This window comes from Bacillus rossius (assembly GCF_032445375.1).
Source record: "Bacillus rossius redtenbacheri isolate Brsri chromosome 4 unlocalized genomic scaffold, Brsri_v3 Brsri_v3_scf4_1, whole genome shotgun sequence".
In the NCBI taxonomy this organism is placed as follows: Eukaryota; Metazoa; Arthropoda; class Insecta; order Phasmatodea; family Bacillidae; genus Bacillus; species Bacillus rossius.
In genome coordinates, this window is record NW_026962010.1 from 9,850,676 (window position 1) to 9,876,086 (window position 25,411).

Below are 25,411 nucleotides of genomic sequence, written 5' to 3' on the forward strand. Positions count from 1 at the left end.
GCGGCCGATTGCATTCACCTCTAAAACCTTGTCAAAAGCAAGCGCGGCTCCAGAAGCGGGGCGGTGGGGGCGATCGATTTTATTGATTAGAGTATATTTATGTCTACTTAAATATTTAATTTCATATGTTAAACTTTTATCTCATCAAAAGTTGCATGGAGCTACTAAGGTTCTGTATTTTAAAACCTGTAATTTGCAAATAATATTCCAAGGCCAATATCTGACCACTTTCATTTTTTGCAACTACCACCTTTCTTTGTGCGATAGCCCCTCCCGAAAAGCCATCCTGAAGCCGCCATTGGTCAAAAGCAGAAGCGGGATAAAGTCAGGTGGAAGGAGAGAGAGGAGGCCCTTAGTGTTTGCGGTGAAGTTCCAGGTGTATCTTCATGCGCGCCAGTTTGTGTTGGTAACGGACCATCAGGCGTTATCAGCGTTGTTTGGTGGAAAACGAGGGGTGCCAGTCACGGCAGCAGCAAGGATTCAGCGCTGGGCTCTGATGTTAGGGGCATATCAGTATGTAGTGAAGTACAAGCACGGAGCAGCCATTGAACATGAGTATAGTCGCTGCAGGTTCTACTGTACCCTCGCTCACGAGCACCCGCCACACTGTGTACATGAATATGAATATTATTTTACTTTCTTAACCTCTTTTGTTCTCCCGTGTATCCTTCCCCGTTTTAAAGTTACTTTGAGACAGAAACGTCCACCATTTCCGTTTTTTCTAGGGTACGATTCTGATTTTTGAATCTGAATAACTGATTCCGTCAAACATCCAAGACATTTTGGAACCCGGAAAATGTTTGGCGGAAACTTAAGTCATAAAACTTATCAAACAAATATGAATATACGGTTTCCATCACCAAGGGTGGGGGATCCTTTTTTTTTCATTTTAATTTTCTCCCACTGTCCCAACGGTCCTGCTGTCTATTTGCTAATTTTTTCGTCAGGGCATTCTCGAATAATGTGTCCAGCCAGGGGCGACTGAAATGCTGCCCCTTGGAAGGGCAGCCCTTCAGGATTTTTTCTGACAGTGGTGTTTTTGAAAGGTTGTCTGAATTGTTGCCCCTTGGAAGGGCAGCCCTTCAGGATTTTTCTGACAGTGGTTAGTTTGTAAAGTGACCTAACCTAACCTAACCTAACCTAACCTAACCACTGTCAGAAAAATCCTGAAGGGCTGCCCATCCAAGCGGCAACAATTCAGACAACCTTTCAAAAACACCACTGTCAGAAAAATCCTGAAGGGCTGCCCTTCCAAGGGGCAACAATTCAGCTCCCCCTCCAGCCAGTGCTGCTCCAGTCGCAGGCGCGCGCCTCCCCCCTGCCAACTAATGCAGGTGACGCACGGGAGCAGTTGTAAACAGACGCCAGTCGGCCCGCTGCCAAGGCCGTTCAACCCGCCCCCGGACCGAGACATGAGCGCCGCGACGCCCCTAGGTTCGAGGCAGCGACATTCCGAACCCTCTCCTCCTCCTCCTCCCCCCCCCCCCCCATCGTAGACACCGTCCTCGAGTGGGACGGGAAACCTTCTTTTCACAGACGAGAGAGAGTCAAAGACCGAAGTTCCCCGAAATTCATGCTTTTTTTTCCGTATCTTTTATGTAGCTATCCTAACAAAATCAACAGTCCAAAATGTTTTAAAGTATTTATAATGTAGCTAAACCTAACCTAATTGACCATCAGTATATCCTTTTATCAACACCGCCATATTTATTTACAATGAACAAAAAAAAAACCGAAGATGCACGATCGGCGTTTGGCTCTATAGTCTGTGAAAACGATTCCCCGAGTGGGACACACGACCAGCGCACGAAGGACAACGTTGGCCGTTGCTGCAAAAACAACGATGCTGTCTGCCTTTCATTGAAAACCTATCATTAGAGACCTGAAAAAATCGCGGACTCAATCCGCGATATACTAAAATTCAAACAGTTATACACCAATGCTGCTTCTGCTTCTGCCATTGGATCACAACTCATCTTCAGGACTCTGGGCCAATGAGAAACACTCAACCAAATCTGTAAAGAATCACAGACTACTGCGTTGGGACGTCTCACACGACAGCAGCCAATGAGTGGGTGACATTTTTGACCGAGTATACATAGAGCTGTGGAGTTCACCCTAGAGGTCATTGAACCCGCGAATTTTTCCGGTCCCTACCTATCATACAAAAAATATGCGTTAATAAGCTATTTATTTACAGAAAAATTTTGTTCCTTTCTGTACCTTAAATTTATATAACTTGTACTGTTGTACTTTTTTTGCTTCTTGGGTTTCCTGCGTAGTTCATAAACCCTGCCTAAGGCAGTGCATAGCAGATAAGCGAGTGCACAGCAGGCCACGTACGAAGTCGGTTCACAATTTATTACAATCTTACTGTTAATTTTACCCGGTAAGACTTCGCGATGTATCAGACATCTATTGGTAGTGTTGGTAAGTAACAAAATGATTATCCCGTTAGATCAGGCCAGTATTTTGAGAGCACGGGTTTTCAAACATATGAATAAATAAGGGGTTATTATATAAAATGTTTAGTTTGGCATTCCAACTACGACACATTTTTTTAAATTTACAATTTTTGCTAGTGAAAGCACAATAAATTATAAACAGTTCTCTAGTTCCCGCCAAAATGACAGCCTAATCTACTACCATGCGTCCATGAGTCCGTAACAGAAATAAAATATGTATATTAATTTCCCTTGTATGCGCACGACCTGTGTTCCACGCATACGACCGTTCCTTGTTGTTGTTGTTGTTGTTGTTGTTGTTGTTGTTGTTGTTGTTGTGAACCAGTAGGTTGGAGAAGCTGGCGGTGAAATCTTGTGTACACGACCCACTGTTAACTGTTACTGCACCCAGCTTAAGTGGCCGCCTCGTTAGGGGTGTATGTGTGTTAGTGAGGCGGGATGATAAGCGCGACGCTCGCTGGTGCTTCTAGCGCGGTGTCTCCTCTGGACTGGCGCGCAGTCTTCTCGTCGTCACAGGATAACTGTTTAATTTGAGCGGTGACCGTAACATTATATTGCGGAGAAATGAAGATAGGTAAAGGTGTAATGCCAGTCCCTTAAGTGCTTTCAAGAATATGTACCGGTTGTTTTACGCCGAAAAATTAATCTGAAAACATGGCGTTTTAGCCATTTTTAACTCTTCTAAAAGTACGGTTTAAATACTTAATCCGAAATATAAAGTACTTCTCGACCCTCAGCGAACTCTTTAATTGCTTTTCGAAAGCAGACCCCACTCGGGTATCTTGAGGAGTTTTGAAATCACGTTGTTTTTCCTGAAGCTCTGAGCGCCGTGTGTGCCCGGGTAGGCGGGGGCTTAACTGACCGTGGGAGGGGTGCTGTCACAACTTAAACACACACATCTTAGAAACACATAACTTAGAAACACACAAGATAGAATCTTCTTAGTAATGCTCATTCTAAGTTGTGTATTTCTAAGTTATGTGGTTAGGCGTTGTGTGTTTCTAAGTTACGTGTTTCTAAGTTATGACAGTTATAAGTTATAACTTTTAAGTTACGACGTTTCTAAGTTGTGTGATTCTACATTGTGTGTTTATAAGTTACGTGTTTTTCTAGTTGTGATCGTTCTAACATATAAAGTTCTAAGTTAAGTGGATTTTTTTCGAGGTTTCTAATTTATGACTGTTCTAAGTGGTGTGTTTCTAAGTTATGATAGTTCTATGTTATATGGTTCGGCGTTGTGTTTCTAAGTCAAGACAGTTCTAAGTTATGACTGTTCTAAATTACTACAGTTCTAAGTTATGACTGTTCTAAGTTACCACAGTTCTAAGTTATGACAGTTCTAAGTTATGAGTGTTCTAAGTTGTGTGTTTCCCACCGCGGGGCACGCGACCTCGGGGCCTCAGGGTCGGGCGAGCGGCCAGCGAGGGCCAGTTGCCAGGGGAGGCCCCGAAGGGAGCCCTGCCGGCCACTCCTCGTCTATGCTACGTTGTCTGGGACGGGGACTACTACACAAAAAAAAAAGTCCGATTTTCCCTTAACCAACACGAAAGAAAACTTAACAGTATCATTCAAGCAAGATAACCGTCAGAACCGTCACAAAACACAGATTGAGTGGCATGCATATTTCGCCGAAAAGATTCCGAGACGAAATGAAAGTTAAAACACTGTAGCATCGTCTGTGTTTCGTGATTGGGTGAGATTCTTTCAGGTACGGTACGTGTAGATTTTTACAACACCGATCACAGTAACCCATTGGTAGAGACCTGCAAAATTCGCGGATTCATTCGGTGATAGGCTAGAATTCAAACACATATACCTCTTAGATAATTTTGCTATTGGCTTACTGTTCATCTGGACGAATCTCAACCAGTTATAAACCCTCAACCAAAGAAGGATCGAATCACAGACAAACCAGCTGAGACGACTTACAAGTCGGCAGCCAATGAACTTGCGTTATTTGCCCGAGTGTACAGGGGTATGTGCAGTCTATCCTGAAGGCCATCGAAACCGCGAATTTTGCAGGTCTCTAAATGACCAATGACTCATTGCGGAAGCAAAAACGCGCTCTGAGTGGCTCGGTCAAACAAGTCAATGACTTCTCTCGCAGACGGCCGCCAATCACAAGGAAGAAACCGCTGGCCCGGGTACACCTTGTTGCGGACAACCCGCCTATTTTGATTGTTGGTGGTGGTATGAGTTTGTGGAATGGGGGAGTGAGAGGGACAAAAGGGGAAAAGGGCGAAATCTTCCAACGTAAATATAAACTGAGGGCGGCCTTTGAAAATTCAAAATGCGATTAAATAATTTTGAGCCCGGGCGTTTGAAAATGCAAGATAAAATATGTAAATTACTACTTTTGGAAACTATAGTGTAATTCAGTTTATCTTAAAATTTATAACTTAAATTTTGACAGTTATTTTGTTCAACAACGGTACCAAATTCATTTTAAGCATAGTCTTACACACATTTAAATTCAGAAAGCTTTGAAACAAGCAGTTTCTTTTATTATGCCTATTTGACTGCAAGAAACCTTTAGCAAGCATTTAAAATTGCTGAGATTCGCCGGGCTGCTCTAGAGCATAGGTAAAGACACTTGTACTTCGAGGGAAAATTTGTCTGTTTGTCGTCTGACTTCGACCCACTGTGTTCGAAATTTTGGCAAATTCGTGCGGCTGTGCCTTTCCACACTTTTTGAGCTCGTTGGAACGCGTTTAATGTAGCAATTATATCCATCCAGTATTCGCTTGGAAATAGCTACGCCATTTTAAGCATTGAACTACTAACCATAATAGTCAGAAAAAACACTCAGTTTTGATAAAAATATCTTTCACGAAATACAGTGGCGTTTCGCGGGAAATATCGCGGGTCACGACACCTGTCTCCATCTTTTGGCAGCATGGCCATCGGGAAGACTCGGGGCTCGGGGGCTTATAGCCCCCCCCCCCCCCCCCAAAAAAAATTATTACACAACTTTTCAAAGCCCACAGTTTGAAAAAAAAAATTATTACCAAACATTACCATGGCCGTTACTCGAAATGGTACCTAACTCGTGTATTGCATAACTTAATTTATTAGCGATAAACTTTTAATTTCGACCCACTACCAGGATGAACTCATTAATTATACAAATCTTGAAACTCAACCAGGCCACCTTGGTGGCTGGGTTCCAGGGACTTTTCAGTTCCCCCCCCCTTTTTTTTTTTACCTTTCTCTACTTGCCCCCTCCACGGGCCTGTATGGTGGAATAATTTTTAACAGAGTGTAGGTGTTTTCAAGGGAATCACGTTGGTCCAATACAACAGCAACCAGCATTTTCATTGGCCTTGTCACTACCTGAAGGAGAGGCGCTCGCCAATCTTGGCCAATGGAGAAGGAAATGTTGCAAACGCCGACACCGTACGTTAAAGTAGATCAAGCAGTCAAATTGTCCCTTGTTCAACGGAAATGAAAGTTTCAGTCAACCGCGAAAACACTGTAGTTTCCACTTTTATTGTCATGGTTGGTTGAGAAAAAATGTTGAACGTGCCGTATTAGAGACATGAAAAATTCGCGGATTCATTTCGCGATAGGCTAGAATCCAAATACGTCTGCCTTTTTGAATGACTCTGGGCCAATGAAAAAAAAAACCGCAAACAAAAGAAGTATCGAATCACGAGCATAACCAGTTGACAGGTGACACGAGTCAGTAGCCAAAGAACATATGTAATTTGCTCGATAGCATAGAGGATCATGTCTTATATCCTACAGGTCATTGATATAGCGAATATTCCTGTCTGCGTATTATTAGTAGAGACCGGAAAAATTCGCGGGTTCAATGACCTCCAGGATAGACTCCAATATCCTCTACACACTCGGGCAAATGCCAACTGTTCATTGGCTGCAAACTTGTGAGTCGTCTCGATTGGGTGGCCTGTGATTCGACACTTCAATGAGTGAGGGGTCTCTAATTGGCCCTCAGACCCTCCATATTAACAGTGGACCAATGGCAGAAGCAGCACTGAGGCATAATTATTTGAATTTTAGCATGACACGAAATGAAAACGCGAATTTTTCCGGCCCCTAATTATGGAACAAAACATCGGCGGTCAAATTCACCGCGAAACTCAGGTGTTTCGCGGCGTCTGCAGCTAATGCGAGTGCGTGCAAGGGGAAGGGCTCGGATGATGAGGAGGAAGGGATTGGAGGACGAGGAGGAAGGGATTGGAGGATGAGGAGGAATGGATTGGAGGATGAAGGGATTGGAGGATGAGGAGGAAGGGATTGGAGGATGAGGAGGAAGGGGCAGAGTCCCCAGAGTCCTCACCTTGTCCTCGGTGCCGCGGTGCGTGGTGTTGCCCTGCCAGAACTTGCGGCAGAAGCCTCGCACGAAGCCCGTCAGCATCTCGTCGTACTCGAAGCCCGGGTGCCAGCAGAGCGAGCCGTAGCCGAACACCCACACCGCGCGGTCGCCCGCCGGCTGCATGGTCGCCGCGCCGGTGCTGCTTGCTGGTGGGAGGCTAGCTCTTCCCGCGGCGCGAGTCCCCAGGGTGCCCGCCCATCGCAGGGACAAAGACACTTCCGCGAAGTGCGGCGCCCGCCGCCACAGCTGTTCCGACGACTTCTCGCGCGCGCCTCGCCCGCTGGGGGAGGGGGGAGAGGGGAAGGTCGCGAGTCCCGCGCATGCGCAGGCGCGGCTCCTGGGCGGCTGACGCAACGCCCGCCTCGTGTTTGGCGATGCGCCCAAGCCTCCACGGCGAAGGAGAGGGGAAAAAAAACTACAGCAATGAGATGATGCATTCGCATTCGTTTATTTACGCCTTCGTCAACGTTGTGGCAGAGTTAAGTCATCCTTCTTGCACAGTGGCGGGTACACGAATTTTATTTACGTCAGGAACAAGGGGGTTTGAACTTTTACAACTTGCATATTAAAACTTGTTACAATCAAAGATTATATCAGTCTGACAACATTGTTCGCCATTTACTATGTACTGAAATCTAAGTACGAGACAGACTATGCTAATAAGTACACTAACTTTAGAACTCTCAAAAGTCAAAATATATAGAGTTGATGAAGCTCGTGTGACTATAAGTTACTCTAAATCAGTTAGAGCGTGACTGTTCGGGAACTGCGCGCAAATTGAATAAAAAAAATTTCCTTTGAAATCATTTTCTAGAGGACTAGAGGCGCTAAGGATGAATCTGGCTGGCACATCACGTGACTCTTCGACCCTACGCGCAAGGCACCGATCTGGTGTGCTGTCTTCTCGTCGGTGACGCGTCTCTTGGGGATGTTGTGTGGAGATTCTGGCATTTTACTTCGGGAATACATATTTTAAGGTTCACTTGGTCCTACCAATGAGAAGTTTTACTACTGCACACAAAACGTAGGTATGTGAAAACAACATCAGCGTTAAAAATTATTCTAAAAAAAAAAAGTGGAAAGCGAAATTAGACTTGTTTAGACCAGAGTGTAGAGGTTCTTTCTTGTGACAGTTAACCCCTCACGCTTGTGTTTTTTTAAGTTAGGTAATTTGTTCGAGCAGAACCCCGGGTGTTTATATATATATATATATATATATATATATATATATATACATATATATATATATATAAGTAGTTTGGACTACATAATAGTTTGAAGTCCTTCTGTACTCTGCGCGCCATTTAGCTACTTGCTTAACGAAGGTATGCGCTGATTTCCAGAGACTGCGGCCAGAAGCGTACACTGTAAAAGATTAGTATGAATTTACACATTCAGACAAGTAAATTTATGCAATATTTTTCGTGTGAATAAAAAACAAACGAATTAAAAAACACATACTATACTGCTTGTGCAAATATACTACATCCATAATTATACACCAAATGTAGGTTGATAGTCTAAAAACTTAGCATTTCTGTTAAAATATACAGTTTCCGAGTAAATTAACGATTATCTGGATAGTTTTACACCCATTTCATTACGGTTCTTGTTTGGTTTTGAATGAAAAGAAAGGGGGGGGGGGGGGAGTAAAACACCTTTGCCTACTGTTTGCTTTCAAATTATCTTCTTTTGTCGGTGGGAATGATAGGTTTTATTATGGATTCGGGTTGAAAAAAATGGGGTGGGTTATAGTCCCATTTCCCTTCCCCCCACCCCCTTCGTACGCCCTTGCCTGAAGCAACAAACTTAATCAGTTGAGTAAAATTAATGAATTAGGGCTTTATGTTTCGTAACCAACATCTTCGTGAAGGGCGATGAGGTGTCACGAGATGTGATGAAGGAGGGGAAGGGGGGGGGGGGGGGGGGGGCAAACAGGAGCAAGCCGTAAAACCCGCCCACTCACGTGAAAGTGCTACACGTCTCCTGCTTGTGAGAATATATTAAGGTGAGAACTCACCTGGAATCTAACCCATGTCGCTTTGGCAAGAGGCGAGTGATCCCAATACTTGTATTGTAGGATTTCATTTTCTCGGCTATTTCTAGTTTGCGTGGTGTAATTAAAAAAAAAAAAAAAATCAACCATATGTTGTTCGTTTTATTCGTAGAGACGGGAAAAATTCGCAGATACATTTCACGATAGTCTAAAATTCATATACATATACCTTTAAGCTGCTTTTGCTATTGGCTCACTGTTCGTCTGGGCGACTCTGGGCCAATGAGAAACCCTCAACCAAAGAATTGATGAATCTCGGGCAAACCAGTTGAGACGACTTACAAGTCAGCAGCCAACGAACAAGCGTTTTTGCCCGAGTGTACAGAGGACTGTGTAGACTATCTTGAAGGTCATCGAAACCGCGCATTTTTCAGGTCCCTATTTATTCGGGACTTAATCCAGGAAGCCTTCGTACTGAAAGCCAACTTGCATCCAATTACGCCATGGATGCCAACAAAATAGGGAAACTTATATTTGTCAAAGGGTTTTAGTCATGCCCGAACGTAACTTGTTTTTTTTTATGCGTCCGTACCGTGTACTTTAAAATCAGAATCTGTCGAGTTTTTTCTCTGTTTACCTAGTATTAAAAGATCGAAGATTTGAATTTTAGATTCCTTTTATAGCGTATGTACTGTATTTGGTAGGAAGTTTTATGTTGGTTAGTTAAAATATTGGTAGTTATAAAGTAACAAACCACTTTTCAGAAAATAAAATATAATAGATCCAAAATGTAAGTAGTTTACCTTTGTAACGAGTGGTTAGGTTAGGTATAAATATTACAAATTTATGATATTGTGAGAATGGACGGTTATGTAAGCTACATTAAAACTTATTTTAATATAATGGGCGCAAAGTTAGGTTAATGTAACAACATTTAAAAAACTTTTAAAAGTTTGGTTGGTTAGGTTATGTTAGTCTCATTAAAATACCGTGGTTGGGAATTGCATATCGAAATGTACATAAATTACCGTAATCAAATGCCCTTAATATTTTTATAATATTGGTAATATAATTAACCATTCCTAACCAACCTGTCACCCGCAGTCACGCACAGACAAGCCTCGGTAAACTTCGGAACTGTTCGGGTATCAAAGTTACTTGAAGGTAAATAAATATTCGAGCGTGCCGAAAAATTCATGTGAATCTTAGTAGGTTATTTTGTTACGAAAAAAAAAAATTGTTTCATCACATAGGTACAAACAAATTTTTGTTTGTATTAGACACCCTTTTTGACGTGACAACGTCTAATAAATCGATGAACGCCAGCTGCACGCACGAAAAAGGATGACTCATTGTTCCGTTACGCACATTGTCCCGTTACGCTCATTGTACGCTTGCGCCGAATCTATCTCTCTTCCACTCGATTGGAACAACCATCGATTTGACTTTTTCGAGGCACATTTAACTTGAAACACTCCCATTGGTTTACTACTTTTCCTATCATCGTCCTATCCTTAACAGAATAACACAGATTGGAAGAAGTTAAATAGCAAACATGCATAAAAGTTATAGTTAAAATAATCTGTTTGTTAAAGTAATAAACTTATTTGAATTAATGAGTGAAAATAAAAGTAAATTTATCAATTAAATTGTAGATTTCATTTCACTCCTTCGTTGTATCCATACAAAATAGTGATAATTCAATAAAAATGATTCAATTTTATTCATAAAAGTATGCAATCATTTCATCAATGTTTTGTTATGACGTTGTCACGTTAAACTATCGCCCGTAAACCGACTTTAAAAACAACCAATTTTTTTTTGTATTAGACACCCTTTTTCTCAGTTTATATTAAATATGATTTTTGGGGAGTACTGATTACATCATTGAATCCACTAGTACGCAAGATGGATCTCGATTCAAGTGCCTGTGTTTGCTTCAGAAAGTTCATTAGTTTCCCGCGAGTCTTGATCGTTTAGAAATAGGAAGCGAGACACCGGTAACCGAAACCGCACAGAGAAAATTGTCGGCAGATATTCGCGGAGAAAGTTAGCCCGCGGGCGGACTGGAAGAAAAAAATATATAATTTTTCGGGTCGCATAACACGTGTCTCGGCGTGAGTGAGTGCGCTGAGTACTCGCCTGCGACTGGTATACTTCTGTTACTACTCGATTGCCGTTGCTTACATAGTCGTTTAAATAAAATATATTGAATATTTTTTTGTTTTAAAATAAATAATAGTAAACACAAATAAAAACAAATTGGTTGTCTGTAAAGTCGGTTTACGTACGATAGTTTAACGTGACAACGTCATAACAAAACATTGATGAAATGATTGCATACTTTTATTAATAAAATTGAATAATTTTTATTTTAATAATAAAATAATAAATACTTGAAATTATACTAGTAATCAAATTTTTAAAATGCAAGAATATTTAACCTTTATTGCCGAAATTGTTGTTGTAATAAGCAATGAAAACCACATTAACTTTTCACTTCACTTTATAAACAATCGACGAAACAGTTAATGTGTAGATGACTTGTAATTAATTTTAAAAACTGGCGTGTAGCTATAAAGTTTAAATATAATTATGAACAAGTTTTCATATAAATAAACTATATTCAAATATCTGTCATCAATTATATGAATCACCAAAAATTCTATCATAATCTATTTACTGCACTCGCCGACAGCGTAACGGAACACAGCGTAACGGAACAATGAGCGTAACGGGACACAGCGTAACGGAACAATGTGCGTAACGGGACACTTTTTCGTGCGTGCAGTCGGCGTTCATCGATTTATTAGACGCTGTCACGTCAAAAAATATTGGTGCATATCTTCAAAGTGCTATAGAAGTGAAACTTCACATATATGAGGGATAGGGTACTCTAATATTTGAAACATTCCTAATTATGCGTAGAAAATAGACCTTACTAGTGCATCTCCACGTCTACAATGGAATCTAAGAATTAATTAATTGGTTTATGAGATAGCTAATATATCATACCGTCTGGAAATGTCTGCAAATGTTAACACCGAACACAACCTCAGAGTTTTAGGGTTTAGAGTTGCGAATTACGAGTTTCGAATGTATGAAATATTATGCAAAAGTAAGCAAAAATATGCAAAAACATGATACTGTATAAGAAGTATGTAAACATTTACAAAAGTATTGCCCTTCTGCTGCCATCTGTAATCTACTGTCAAAATGTTTCAATTAAATTTTTTTTAAACCCGTGCCATTGAGCAATATTCATACCTATACATTACATACCGTAAAACTGGGCGAATAGAAACAGTTTAGCCAAAGAAACATTAAGTGTGATTTTTATATTTAGTTTGAATTTTTATACTTTGTAAGTTATTTACCAGTATTATTTAGAGTAAAAGTCTTTGAAGAATTTGTACTTAACGATTCCGTGATCGGAATGTTCTATTCACCCCGCTGTTCCTACTCACCCCGGCTTACAGCACATACGTTGCACGCGTTAACTCCGTTACCTACTCACTTCCGTTTCTTTGTAATTATGATATTACTCTACCGGCTGTAAAAAGATCACTTCAAAAATTGTTATAAAACCACGCTTTTATGAGCTCCACATGTATGTATGAATGGCCCACGTAATAAAATATTTCCATTCAATTTTTACCCAATTTTTGACTTCCGAATGTGTTGAAATTTTGCATATATATATATATATATATATATATATATATATATATATATAGAACCTCTAACAATACAAAAAAATTTAACTTAAGACCATAGTGTTAAGGGGGAGTGGGGAGGGGGCAGAGGGTCAAAAAACCACTAATTTCGGGCTATGAGTAATAACCACACTTTTTTTTTTGTATTCATGAGGTCGGGGCAAGGTGGTGTAAATTATTTCGGGATCGATTGTTACCCTGGGGTGCGTTTGGGGGGGGGGGGGGGGGGGGAGGTTAAAAACCCAAAATTTCGAAAATTTTACATCTCAATGTTTTTTTTTTATTTAGAGTGTTTCCAATCAAAAAGGTCGGGTTATGGTGGTAAATGTTCCCACGTAATGCCCCTAACTTAAATTTTTTTTAAAGTATATATGTTTTCGATTTAGAGTTTTTCCGAGGTCGTGTTAAGGTGGAAAATGTGCCCGGGGTTTGTTAATGGTACTATATATATATATATATATATATATATAAAAAATTATCTTGCCACTCTTACGGCGTGATCAAGTGTATGATAAGGACATTCTGTCAGTCTATGTTGATTTCAGCACAGATTGTATACATATAATTAAACCAATAGCCATTCAGTTCCAGCGAAATACAGCTATGGTACTGCTGAAAGGTGAATGTTGCCATTAATATTGAGTTGGGCATCTACCGTGCATAAAAAACAAGGCTGCACTGTAGATTGTGCAGTTGTTTATTTGGGATTGCGTCTCTTTGCTGTCGGACAAGATTATGTAGCTCTTAGTCTCGTAAAGTCTATGGATGAACTCCAAGTAGAAGAAAATGATCGTTCTAAGATAACAAGAAAAGTTCCATGTAATGTTGACGAATTAGCTGAAATGACTAGATTGCATTAACATTAATGAGTAATGTTAAGTTCATTGTAACAAATAAGTACTTTAATCACTCACATTTAGTATTTTTAATTTGTTTAAATTACTCACATTCAATATTTTTATTTTATTTTAATAATAAAATAAAATTATGGTTCAAAAAACTTAAAAAGCCCGCTTTTATCTTTGAATGAACTAAAAATTAAAATTTCCTGTGACCTTTTCGTTTTATGTGCTTCCTTTTTGTTGAATGTGCTTCCGATTGTGCTTCCCAATGTGCTTCCTTTTTGTGATTGTGATTCAAAATGAGCTTTCTTTTTGTGATTGTGCTTCCAAATGTGCTTCCTTTTTGTGATTGTGCTTCCAAATGTGCTTTCTTTTTGTGATTGTGCTTCCAAATGTGCTTTCTTTTTGTGATTGTGCTTCCAAATGTGCTTTCTTTTTGTGATTGTGCTTCCAAATGTGCTTCCTTTTTGTGATTGTGCTTCCTCTGTGTCGAATGTACTTCCGATTGTGCTTCCTTTTTCCTTGATTGTGCTTCATTTTCGATGATGTTTTGACTTGTGTATTATAGTAAATTGATCTTGATTTTACTAGTATATTGTTCCTTCGGTTGCGGGTATATAAACGAGTCCTAGACAGCAGGTCGTTCAGTTTGTTACTGACGTCGACGGTGTAAGGATCACCTGGTATGTTTCACATGGTGCATAAGTCGCGTAATTACCTGTTCTTGAGAACTCGATGGCATCTTTACCGTCTTTAACGTCGAACTCGATGGAGGTTGTACCATTATCTACGGGAACCCTGACGTCTGCGACGACTAAGATGGAGCAGATCCCGTTGGCAACGACGAAGCCAACACTGGAGGAGACTTCAACAGTCGTGGTACCACCGACAGAAGAGAGCTTAATGACTTCAGAACTGGCTACACAGGAAATCTCGACGAACGCTGTTTCGCCCTCGATGGAGACTTCAATGGATGGCGAATCGTCTTCAACTAACGAACATCGATGCCGTTACTGCGACAAGATTATCTCAAACAACAGCAATGTTCGACGGCACGAGAATAGAGAATGTGCTAAGAACCTTTATCGAAAAATGTTTGGCCGTAAAAGGTGTCGCAAGCAATTTACAATAAATCTTAATTTGCAGCAACACTTGGAGACATGCAAAGGACCTGTTACGCGGCAGAAAGTAAAGTTTTCGGTACAACAGCGAATGATTGATGTGCATAAGAGTATGCCTGGAAATGGCACAATTGTAGTAACATCGGCATCTGGTTCGGGTTCATCTTCATCAACTAGGCATCCTTGTGGCTACTGCGATACGACGTTTGCATTTGCACATGATGTACGGAGACAGGAGAGGAGTAAATGTACGAAGAATCCTTCTCGCATGAAGTTTCGCTGTGATGAGTGTCATTAAAGGTTTACTCGAATTGATAATTTGCGCCGACATGCGAAAAACTGTAAAGGTGAAGTACGTGTGCCTACTGTTGAACTACCGGCAGAAATTTCGACTCCTCGGTTTATATTGGAGACTCGTGAGCGTAGAAGCAAAAAAACAAAAACAAAACAAAACAACGATGTGCAGCAACCGATTGCTATAACGTCTGGACATGTAAATAAACCCAAGACTGTTCGGTACATTACATATGAATATTAATGGCTTCTACTTGGAGCAGTCTGCCTTTTGTGGAACATTGAAAGACTACTATTATCTAAATACGTTTAGTGAGTCAAAAGACATTTGTAATTTTCTTGATGATATCAGACATGACATAATCAATCAGCTTCCTAATGACGTAGCAACAAACGGTCCTTTAAAATATAACTTGTGATTGGACTGTAGGTATATATGGAAAGCCATATCCGTTCGATGACAAAGTGAAGAAGTATGCATTGAAGACATCGGCTGCAGTAATTTACAGTTCTGACGATGTTAAGCAAACTGTTAAACACGGTATCCAGAAACTCTGCCAGGAAGAGGAGGACTATGTCAGTAAAGGTTCTGGCTGTTCTCTGTCTAGTATAAATAAATTGGAGCTTAGAATTAGCCATTTCACGCCGATGAAGGACTAAATGTTTATAAGATTGTTAACTTTCGCTAGTGTTCCTGTCGTAGAATATAAATTATTTAATACATTTTATGTTTGTAAAAGAACTTGCGGAGTTTTATTTCTTGAACCTGTCACTTTTGTGGTATTTTTACATTACATTAAATTTTTTTGCATCGTCCATGGATCAGACCAAGGACAGGAATCAATCAGTACATTTATTGCAAATTTTGTTTGGTGAATTTTGGGATTTTTCCCGAATTTCTAGCTAAATAATTACACAATTCCAAATTGGTGTCCAAATTACAAGATGGCAGGTACCTCAGTAATAATAAATGATGGCTGCACTATAGAGAGTAAAATTAAACTAACATGATAATGGCACACTATTAGCTGAAAACAAGATGGTGGCTTCCAGCAGACGAAAAGAATATGGCTGATGTGACATCATACCAGCTGATGACTAATACATTGGTATTGGTGGTGGGATGTCAGTCGACAGGTGGCTTCCATGGAAGAAGGATCTATCAACATTTTTTTTTTGCTCTTACCGGGTTCGAACCAAAGACTTCAGGGCGAAATGCGGTTTGAAAAAGTATTTTATTAAAATGTCATTAATATTTTTTTTTGTAATTTTTTTCCTAATTTCTACCATAAAATTAACGGTTTTTCAAGATGGCGGCCGTAACGAAAAGTGCAATTGTTATTTTTAAATATTTTTTATTAGAATTTAATTAATACATTTTTTTATTAATTTAAAAATATTTTCCGAATTTCTAGCATTGAAATTACGGATTTTCAAGATCATGGACATGACGTCATACTATCTGACGATATATTTATACCATGAAATAAGTGGTGGGAGGTCAGTCTGCCAGCTGCTTCCGTGGAGAAATGTTCGGTCACCATTTTTATTTTTTTGCTCTCACCGGGTTCAAACCGAGGACATCGAGCTCCATGTCGTTGGTGTATGTTTTTAAAATATTTTTATTTAAATTTTATTAATTGAATTTTTTATAAATTATTATTATTTCATTAAAATCAGATAATAAATAAAGATTATCAAGATGGCGGCCATAACGGAAATTTCAACAGTGACGTCATATTGCATGATTACATATTCCATGATGACGTCAGAGGCTTGTCAGATGCTGTAGACATGGATGCTTCAGCCTCTATATGGACATTTCTAGCCGCTGATATTTTTAAGGATTAAAAACGCTAAATTTTCCCTCGAAACGGGAATTTTTTACCCGAAAAGAGAAATTTTATATTTTTCAAAATGTTTGAGATTTTTTGGCTGAATTTGTTTCCAAAAAACTGTACATTTTGGCGAATTTTAACGAATTTTGGGCAAATATTGGCAAATCTTGGCCAATTTGGGAAAAATTTTGAAGGTCAATGGTTAAGGTCATCCAATATGGCCGCAGTGACGTCACAAATCCAAGACGGCGTACCGCCACCACCACCACACCCTGAAACCTGGCGCAGGACCGACCAATACATACTACTACAGTCCATGATGCAAACACCACACTTCAGCCAATGTCCAGGATGTCCGGCAAGCATGTAGCAGACCATCAGATGGACAACAAATGGTTAATACATATATATAAATCAATTGTCGCATGTATGAAAGATTATCACTTGAGAACTGCTCAACTGATATGGTTTTTTTTGTGTTCGTAATTATAAAAAAAAGTTTTATGAAAGAAAACTTTTGGAAAATCCACCGGAAAATTCTAAAAAAATTCGTTTAGTTTCAGAGTTCTGCTGTCACAGGTTTTTCATAACAACAAAAAATTCCGCATTGATGTTTAATCAATGGTTATCATATTGTTACTAACGTAAGCAGAGCTGCGGCGCGCAGGTGCAAGCCTGCTGACACAATCTAGCCGCCGCAACGTGAGACGTGCCGCGCGAGTCTGTAGATTACAAGGGTCGCCGCTTTTCCCCCTCCTTATCCTCCACTCCTCGCGCGGTGCCGATAAACTTACACTTGACACCTGACAGCTGGGGAGTTCCGCGAGCCACCTGGCAGCTGCCGACGCGTGTCTAGAGATTTCTCGCGTCGGGTCGGCGCGCAATGACGCGACTGGCCCCAGCCGCGCGCATAAATTCTAGAAGTGACGCCTGTGATATATAAGCCCGGGACGCCGGCCTCAGAGTTCAGTTGAGTTCAGCTGGGAGTTGGGAGTTTTACCGCGGTGGAGTTTCCGGGGCGATAATGCCTCGGGTGCGGTAGAGTGGTGAAGTCCCTGGACGAAGGTTCCAGGGCAAAGAGTTCAGTTCCGGGCGATAGTGTCGCGGGCGCGGCGGAGTTCCGAGCAAGGCATCAAGTGGGTCCTCGGTGAAGGGAGGTGCGTCGGCGGAGGTGGAGTGTGGCGACGGAGTCCTGCGGCGGAGATGCACGAGAAGTGCTGCGGTGAGAGTTGCACCAGGGTGCGGCCTAGCGATGTGTGCGGCGTGTAAAAACGAGTGACTGGGGAAGCAACATTTTTAAGTGCAATGGTTTTTTTTGACATTTTAGGAGATTATTTGTTAGTGATGTAAATAGTGACAATAAATAAAATTCTGCGGTAGTAAAAATCTTTAATTGGGCTATCATTTACGAACCCTGTGGCAACAATATCTTTGGTGCATTCAAAGCCATTACAGGTTTCCATAATATAATCTTAACATTCATCAGAGAAAAGTAACATCTAATCTCGGTAATGAACAAATTCATGTGTTGTTAAGTTGTAAATACACTTATAATACCAAACTAGTTCACGAAATGTAACTTAGACATTTTTAAAACAACGCCAAGAGAGATAAGTATACGCAAACTGCACTTTAAACTACAATTATTGACGCGAATCACACCTAGTTTCCTCACCCACCGCTATAATAAGCTGCCGGAGCATTTATATCGACTAATTCCATTTTCAGAACTATTTTAAACTATATAATGAAACGGTTTCGATAAAAGCGAAAAAGAGTTTCTCAAGTAATTGAAAAATATACTAATCCCCGGATTTGGATCTGATTTTCGAAAAGATATTTTATTAAATACTGCCCATATTGTCAAAATTCACTTAACAGTTAATAATAGAAAGTTTCCCTTTGGCTTTATGAACTTTGGTTCGCGCCATCCGCCACAGATGGCAGCACCGTTGTTACACACTTCCGTCCCGTGCGACTTCCTTCCATTCACGAAATTACTTCTACCAAATAACGTATACCGAGAGCAAGATGCTACAAATCAATATAGTTTGCAGCACATCCTGAAGGGGTACAGTCTCAGTGAGCGACCAGGCCAAGCTATTGGTCATCGTGTGACGAGCAGAGCAGAGTCCTGATGCAGACATGATGGGGAGGGGAGATTTTCAGCCTTCGAAATGTCGGCATTTACTTGAATTAAAAAAAACTGTCCCGAGACTAATGGTGTCGCACGCCAGCTCAGGAATACCGTCTCGGCCCTTGGAGGGTTCGAACAGGCTTCGATGGATGTCCGGAGAAGCGTTGGATCGTTAATAAGAAATTTGAACAGTTACAACGTCAACGGCCGGGTCACCAAAGTAAAGTGGCTCTATCTTCCTCTGTCACTCTACTTTGTTCATTCTTCTCGTATTTCCTGCACTAATTCAACTATCTGCTGTTTCCACCTCCGAATTGATCTTCCCTGGGGTCTTCAGCGTGTGTGACTCGATCAATTTCCTGGTACAGATACGCAATGTAAAGTTCAAACCCAAGAACCGCATCCAACACTTCTTCAATGTGAATCTTATTAATTCAATGATTCTATTTTTTACTGAACCAATTTCTTGCATTTATAATCCACCTATTTTATCCGGAGTGGAGCCAGCATCGTAACAGCACCACAGATATTGATGTACAAAGGGCATGTCGTAACATACCACAAAACTGATGGTGTAATTTTTCCACTAATTTTTTCAGTGAATGACATTTATACACGCAGCGGAATAATGCTGACAGTAGATATTATGTAGGGCTCCAAAAAATACGTTAATAAAAACGTTAAAAAAAATTATTCCTGTAACACTATTGTTACAATATGGTACGTGATTTCCGGGCCTAAGTATTCAATTTAAGTCGACTGCGAAACAATCGATAGCTCACGCTAACCGTGGGTCTTCAGTCGCTGCTTTATCAATTTACGCTGACTTCAGTTGATTCTCTTGAAATGCTTCTTCTTACACAAAAATTACTTGTCCTTGTGCTAACATTTAGTACATGGAAAATAATAATATTTTGAACTTAAAACTATTCATTTAGAAACCAGTTTCCAAATAATACTACAAGTAAGATATTGTAAATCTGTACAAAACATGGCTATGGTTATTTTTGCATATACAAAATACATTTTTCTAGATAATACTGAGTATTTCTTACGAAAATTGACGCATAATTTTATAATTTAGCTGATGTTTCATTCAAGAATATTTTTAAACAATGGAAAAGATAATCTAATATTAGACATTCTGACTTTATTTTGTTGTATCATGTTTATTATGTGCGCTGTTAAAGTGAAAAGCTATTCAGTGAATTATTGACAAATAACTTTAACTATTGGAAGTACTGGGACAACACAAAGCATACATTTCCGGTTAAGAATATCAACCCAGTATTACTGCGGACACAATTTTGTAGTAATATAAATGTACAAAAGTACAAATATGTGTAATTTATTTTATTATTTCTGTTCCATTTACAAAACAAATGTAGAGAGAGTGTAGGTGGCAATAATGTTTTAGTAAAGACAAGCAATTCTCACGATCGCAACTGTCAACTGTCAACTTTCAGGCACACGGACCCAACATTTTCATGGAATAGTTATGTAATTAAATATAATGTTTTAACCCTCAAGATGTAAACATTTGCTTGGATAGTGTTTTCAGAACTCAGATTTACACTTTTTCTTGATGGGATAAAACGCCACACGGTTATGTATAGTTGCGGTTCTTCAAGAGTAGGACTTGGATACCGACTTAGTGCTCATAACTGAACAGTCACCTCATGAGCACGACGCACTACAATGTATTTTTTTTTGTAAATGGAACAGAAATGTTCAAGTAAAATCGCAGATATTTGTACATTTGTACATTTACATGAAAACGACTCGTGTTCGCAGCAATGCTGAGTTCGAATCTTTTCCCGGAAATTCATGTTTTGTGTTGTCCCAGTACCTACAATAGTTCAAGTTATTTGCAAACCGTTCCCTTAATAGGTTTCCATTACTGCGCACTTCAATATTCATAATATAACAAAATAGTCCAATTATTGAATATTCTATTATCTTTCCCGTGATAGAAATTAAAAAAAAAAATGTATTGCCACATTTAAATCTCAGGGAAAATCTAGTAGATTTTCAGAACTCCAACGTTTCTCGTATAAATATAAGTAATGATTTGGTTTGAGAAATGAGAACTTTTTTGTTTATATTAATAATTTTTTAATTTTTTATTTAGTCAACTGTTTGATTTCGTTAAAAATGTCCCAAATACATATATAAATGATTTAATACATTAAACACACATGTCAAGTTTGTACGAAAGACATACCTACATAAACACATGTGCAAACGGGCATTAAACACAGAATTCTTGTAAACACATTTACTGCCGCTTGTGTGTACGAGGCAAGTCGGGCTGTTAAGGGGAGGAAATACATTACTGTAGTCCACTAAGGATTGCAATAATCCTTCTAAAATAATGTCTCTGCAAACTTATGAAGCTTACTTGCTATAATATTATTATTCTGTTTTCGGTTGTGATTTTATTTTATTTTAAATCCTGGAAGGAATGGGTCCGAACCCCACGAACCTTACATTCCCACCCCTCCCCCAACTTCGGACTACGTCCCTGCAAGCCTGGACAGGCATAAGGTTTCCAGAGATTCGGAGAAAAATTACGCGATTTGAAAACTGCTCAAGACGTTCGAGTGGTCTCTGTTTCAGAAAAAAAAAATTTAAGAATACACTGAGTGCGGATGAGAATTTCCATTTCAGTATTTCATTTTTAAACTGTATTTTAGGAAACTGAAATTGGCTTAAATATGTGTTTTTAGAAAAAAAAAATTGTTGTCTGTAAAGTAGGTTTACGGACGATAGTTTAACGTGACAACGTCATAACAAAACATTGATGAAATTATTGCATACTTTTATGAATAAAATTGAATCATTTTTATTGAATTATCACTATTTTGTATGGATACAAAGAAGGAATGAAATGAAATCTACAATTTAATTGATAAATTTACTTACTATTATTTGCACTCATTAATTCAAATATGTTTATTACTTTAACAAAGAGATTATTTTAACTATAACTTTTATACATGTTTGCTATTTAACTTCTTCCAATCTGTGTTATTCTGTTAAGGATAGGACGATGATAGGAAAAAGTAGGAAACGAATGGGAGTGTTTCAAGTTTAATGTGCCTCGAAAAAGTCAAATCGATGGCTGTTCCAATCGAGTGGAAGAGAGATAGATGCAGTGCAAGCGTACAATGAGCGTAACGGGACACAGCGTAACGGGACGATGTGCGTAACGGGACATTTTTTCGTGCGTGCAGCCAGCGTTCATCGATTTATTAGACGTTGTCACGTCAAAAATTTTGGCATGAAAGACATGGTAAAGATCTTGAAAGCACTCACGGAAACAGCATTACACCTTTTATCTTAATTTCTCCTCCATATAGTGTTATAGTTGCCGCTCAGATCTCATAGTTGCCCTATGCACGACGAGAAGACTGCGCGCCAGTTTATAGCCTTGCGCTTAGAGGCGATACCGCGCTAGAAGCACCAGCGAGCGTCACACTTATCATCCCGCCTCACTGACTCCTGACTAGGCGGGCCCCTTAATCTTTGACGAGTCATTGCCTAGTTTTACCCTACCGGCTGCACAAAACTTTCCACTTCACTCGGTCACAAGAGTGATGCAAGGTCGCGCGTCTACTAGTGAGCTCTTGAAGCTCGAAGGTAACACTTCGCACCAAGAGTCTTTCGCTGATGTCATACTTTCATCATATTTTATGTGATTCAATCCAGTAAGAAATATACCCACTCAAAAAAGGTCTGCTCACTACATGGATTTCTATACAAGCATGTGATCAACAGTATACTGCAGCCGCAGGTAATGAAATTACACATTTTATGGCACCAAAACACACATTTTACTGTACAGACCCAAACAAAACAAAGACAGAAGTATTGAAATAGTACATATGTACGATTTGGGAGGAGAGAAAACTATAAATTGTACTTATTATAATTTCGAAATACGTTAAATCAACAGTAAAAAAAAATTAACTTTAGCAATATGTACAGCGTATGTGTGAAGTCCTCCAAGGATTTTGAAAATGTATCGTGAGAGATATAATTCAAGAAAATTGAAGTTAAACTCTTGAAGTTATTTTTAGTACCAATAGATGGCATAAGTTACAGTATTTATTTGTCTCAGTCAATTGTTTGTGAGATGGCGACCCTTCAAGAGCGTGCGCGCTTTGTGGCTCGGCTTCTTGAAACAAAATCATTACCTCAGACTCAACTAAATTACCGCAAACATTTTAATGGGTAATTTCCCAGCGACTGTGCGTTTATAGACTGGCGATGACAGAAACCGGTAGCGTCCATGATTGCAAAAGTAGTGTCCGACCGGGTGTTAGTGACGAATGTTTCGAAAGAATCCGTGAGACATTTACACAAAGTCCTACAGAACTTCGCAAGAACCGACCATTGCACGTGCTATGGTACACAGAGTTTTGAGTAAGAAGTTGAGGTTATGTGCCTACAATTTCAGTTAGTACAGCAATTTAAGCCGGGTGACCACATCGCTCGACCACAATTTGCAACAAAAATGATGGACCGCGTCGACTTTGATGAAGAGTTCTTGATAAAAAAAATAATAATTTTCACAGATGAGGAAACATTTCATTCATCGGGTAAAGTCTACAGGCATAATATACGCATGTGGGTCACCGAAAACCCACATGTGGTTAGGGAGTACATACGGGATAATCCTACAGTTAAAGTGCCATGTGGGGTTAGGCATGACCAAGTTATTGGACACTTCTTTTTTTTCAAGTGCGTAAGCTGTACCACAATTTCAGCACTTTCAGCCTAACATCATTCTGCAACAAGATGGTGCTCCACCCCACTGGAGTCTGAAGGTATGCATGTACCTACAGAGCACATGGATTGGCACAGATGCTCCCATTCCTTGGTCTCCACGTTCGACTGACATTACACCTCTGGATGTTTTCTTGTAGGGTTATGTCAAGAGCAATGTGTTCCAAGCACCGATTACCTGAGGACTTGATACCCTGAAGATCCGTATCAGGGATGTGATCTTGGATATTCCAGAAGACAGTGGCGAATATAGGTTATAATTTATTTTTTTTGGGGGGGGGGGGGGGGGGGCAATATGACCGAGCTTACCATCATTTATGCTTGCTTTTTTTAAATCAACTATCATTTAATGATTATGTAAGTTTACAAAGGGTTTTGAGGAAAGTTTTAGGACTAAACAATATATTTATTATTTCTATTTATTTATGTTTTCGGTTATTTTTATAACAGAACTGCATTGATTTTTTATTATATAATAACACGTTGTTTTGAAAAACGTGCGTATTTAACATTTAATTGTATTCACGTTTATATTAATTTCCCCTTTCCCTTTACTTTTTTCTTTTTTACTTAATGTGTTACCTTCTTTTAGTAAAGATTTTTTTCCCTCTTGTCCCAACAACCCAACAAAAGTAAATTTTGTATAATGGAAAAGAATGTTGGTTTATTATTTTTGAGCTATAAAAAGGGTGTATTGATGTAAATACATTTTAAAAATTCGCACGTTTTCAAAACGATGTCCAGATTTCTTGGTTTACTAGCAAATTTATCAAGTACTTCTTCATCGCTTATTTTAATGTCTCTGTGGATCGAAAGTAATGCTAATCCATTAAGCCTAGTTTCTGATGTGGTATTTCTTATGTAAGTCTTCAATCTTCTTAAGCTTGAGAAGCTTCTTTCTACGGTTGCGACAGAAACAGGCAGAACTGCTAGCAGTTTCAAGAGATTATAAATGTTAGGGAAGAAAGTCTTGTCACACTTTTCTAGATGACTAATGGCTGTTTTGGGAAGATTTTCTAATTTTTCCTGACTCCACTTTCTTTTCCACAACATAAACTCACTTTGCACGACCTCTCTATGTGACAAATCATCTTCGTATAAATTGAAAGCAGCTTCCAATGAACATAAATCTGTTTTGATACAAAATTCTGGAAGGATTTGTTGTAAGGATGCAACAGTATCATTGTGAGATTCAAAGCGTTCTTTCAGTGAATTACAAAAATCATCAAGGTAAGGTACATAAACAGCTCGTCGGTAGTATTCTTCTTCTGTGCTGTAAGGGACGTTGTTGCGGGCTGTTTGAAGGCGACAAACTCTAGGAATCTCTTCTTTAATGTCGAGTTTTGTAGCAAATTCCTTTACTTGAGCATACAGGGATTTGAAGTTGTCATTGGCATTTTTCCTTTGTTTAGATAGCAGATCTAAGACACTTGTAACATTTGCAATGGCTTGAGAAAGATCTATGTTTTTTTCTTTGAAGGTTCACAGATAAGTTATGTGTAGTTGACAGCATCTGGCTCAAAAAAAAATATTAACAAGAAATTGAAATTGACTGATAGAACTACTAAGAGCACGTGCCTTAGGTGCTGAGTCACTTGATTCTTCTTATATTTTCAAAAGAGAGAGGAGAATTGGTTCTAAAATCTCTTTAAATAAAATCACTGAGTCGTGCCTTTCCACCCATCGTGTTTCACATAATGAGATAAGTTTCTTTTTTTTCTGTTCAGGGCAACAGTCAGATATCGTTGATTTAAATATTTCAGTTCTTTTGGCTGACATATGGAAGAATCCGCAGACTTCTTTGATAACGCCTATACAATTTCTTATAGAAGGAATTTTACTTGCATCTGACAGACACAAATTTAGACTATG

General features: G+C 39.3%; 1 protein-coding gene across 1 annotated transcript in view; it reads right to left on the reverse strand.

The window, feature by feature from the left end:
- LOC134541495 (glutathione-specific gamma-glutamylcyclotransferase 1) overlaps positions 1 to 7,133 on the reverse strand; it is a 44,524-nt gene extending 37,391 nt beyond the window's left edge. The window contains exon 1 of the mRNA XM_063384984.1: positions 6,769 to 7,133. Coding sequence (XP_063241054.1) covers positions 6,769 to 6,927 — 159 coding nt within the window. The 5' untranslated portion in view covers positions 6,928 to 7,133. The remainder of the gene's footprint in view (positions 1 to 6,768) is intronic.
- Positions 7,134 to 25,411: the final 18,278 nt, after the last annotated feature.